At 43.2% G+C, this 2,169-nt stretch overlaps 1 protein-coding gene across 1 annotated transcript in view; it reads left to right on the top strand.

The window, feature by feature from the left end:
* SLC25A33 (solute carrier family 25 (pyrimidine nucleotide carrier), member 33) overlaps positions 1–1,458 on the top strand; it is a 43,992-nt gene extending 42,534 nt beyond the window's left edge. The window contains exon 7 of the mRNA XM_011994193.1: positions 985–1,458. Within this exon, the coding sequence (XP_011849583.1) occupies positions 985–1,187 (203 nt within the window). The 3' untranslated portion in view covers positions 1,188–1,458. The remainder of the gene's footprint in view (positions 1–984) is intronic.
* Positions 1,459–2,169: the final 711 nt, after the last annotated feature.

Below are 2,169 nucleotides of genomic sequence, written 5' to 3'. Positions count from 1 at the left end.
GCTAGTTTTTTGTATTTTTTTAGTAGAGACGGTTTCACAGTGTTAGCCAGGATGGTCTCGATCTCCTGACCTCGTGATCTGCCCGCCTCAGCCTCCCAAAGTGCTGGGATTACAGGCTTGAGCCACCACGCCCGGACTTTTTAACCCCTTAAAAGTTATTTTGCTGTAATCCCAGCACTTTGGGAGGCCAAGACGAGAACATCACCTGAGAAAAGGAGTTCGAAACCAGGCTGGCCAACATGGCGAAACCCCGTCTCTACTAAAAATACAAAAATTAGCCAGGCATGGTGGCGGGTGCTTGTAATCCCAGCTACTCAGGAGGCTGAGGCAGGAGAATCACTTGAACCAGGGAGGCAGAGGTTGCAGTGAGCCAAGATCGTACCCACTGCACTCCAGCCTGAGTGACAGAGTGAGACTCTGCCTCAAAAAAAAAAAAAAGTTATTTTGTACTTTTGTGTATATGTAAGCGTCAATAGTTGACCAAATCCTAGAGTTGGAAATGGTTCTAAAAAGAACTTAATTTTTCATTATCTCTCTAGGTATATGACTTTCCTGTCCAAATACAGCTGAGGTGGGAAACAGACATAGTTGTAACCTTGACAATTTTATTTTATTTATTTCTTTTTTGAGACAGAGTCTTGCTTGCTCTGTGGCCCAGGCTGGAGTGCAGTGGCACGATCCCAACTGCAACCTTCACCTCCCGGGTTCAAGCGATCTTCATTCCTCAGCCACTCTAATAGTAGGCGTGCACCACCATGCCTGGCTAATTTTTGTATTTTCAGTAGAGACAGAGTTTCACCATGTTGGCCAGGCTGGTCTCCAACTCCTGGCCTCAAGTGATCCGCCCACCGCTGCCTCCCAAAGTTCTGGGATTACAGTGTGAGACACCGCAACCGGCCTAACCTTGACAGTTTTAAAGTTGCGTGCTGTGGATTCTTTCCCCATTTAATATGTGGAGTAAAGTAGGTCTTTCTCTCTCTGCAGAAGTCATAAGGACAAGGCTCCGGGAAGAGGGCACCAAGTACAAGTCTTTTGTCCAGACGGCGCGCCTGGTGTTCCGGGAAGAAGGCTATCTCGCCTTTTATAGAGGACTCTTTGCCCAGCTTATCCGGCAGATCCCAAATACTGCCATTGTGTTGTCTACTTACGAGTTAATTGTGTACCTGTTAGAAGACCGTACTCAGTAACATGCCAGAAAATTGTGCTCTAGAAGAATAAAACTGAAAAACTCTAGAGAATTTTTCCCCCATTGATGTTTAGAACGTTTGAGACTGAAACAAGAAAGGCCATAAAATATCTGGCTAATATCACCTGTTGGACATTTCCTTTTGGATTCATGCTTTCTGGAAGGTTTAAATTCATTAACGTTAATAGTTAATTATAACATTTTTTTTAACTTAAGAGGATTCAGGGTTAAGCACCAACTAAATTAAATCATGCTATTTAATTTAAGTATAATTTGGCTTGTGTCCTCTTTTATGTTCACTGTACTATGAAAGACTTAAGTAGTTCAGATAAACATGCCCTAGAAATGCATAGAAAAATGATAAAGTCAGAATACAACTTGTTTTGTAATCTGACTTTAAGATCTTGCACTGCTAGATAAGGAAGAAATGTCACATTTTGGCTGGGTGCAGTGGCTCACGTCTATAATCCCAGCACTTTGGGAGGCTGAGGCAGATGGATCACCTGAAGTCAGGAGTTCCAGACCAGCCTGGCCAACATGGCGAAACCCTGTCTCTACTAAAAATATAAAAATTAGCCAGGCGTGCGCCTGTAATCCCAGCTACTTGGGAGGCTGAGGCAGGAGAATCACTTGAAACCCCCCGGGGGCGGAAGTTGCAGCCAGCCAAGATCGTGCCACTTTACTCCAGCGTGGTTGACAGAGCGAGACTCTATCTCAAAAGAAAAAAAAGCATCACATTTTGATGGTGGTGTGTGGACCAGGACAAACTTCCCAGCAATTTTTCTCCTTCGTACATTTCCGATTACATGCAGATTGATCATCTAAGCTTTCAGACTACTGAGATGAATATATATAACTTTCTGACACTAAATATTTTAAGCTATAAAAAATTTCCTGAAGTTATCCTCTTCTCCCTACTTTGAACCAAAGGCAAGAATTTTTAAAGAACTGTTTATCAGTGGCCTGGCTCCTGGATATAGTTT

This window comes from Mandrillus leucophaeus, unplaced genomic scaffold, assembly GCF_000951045.1.
Source record: "Mandrillus leucophaeus isolate KB7577 unplaced genomic scaffold, Mleu.le_1.0 Scaffold446, whole genome shotgun sequence".
In the NCBI taxonomy this organism is placed as follows: Eukaryota; Metazoa; Chordata; class Mammalia; order Primates; family Cercopithecidae; genus Mandrillus; species Mandrillus leucophaeus.
Note: the sequence above shows the minus strand (reverse complement) of the source record. Positions and strands in the feature narration are given on the sequence as shown.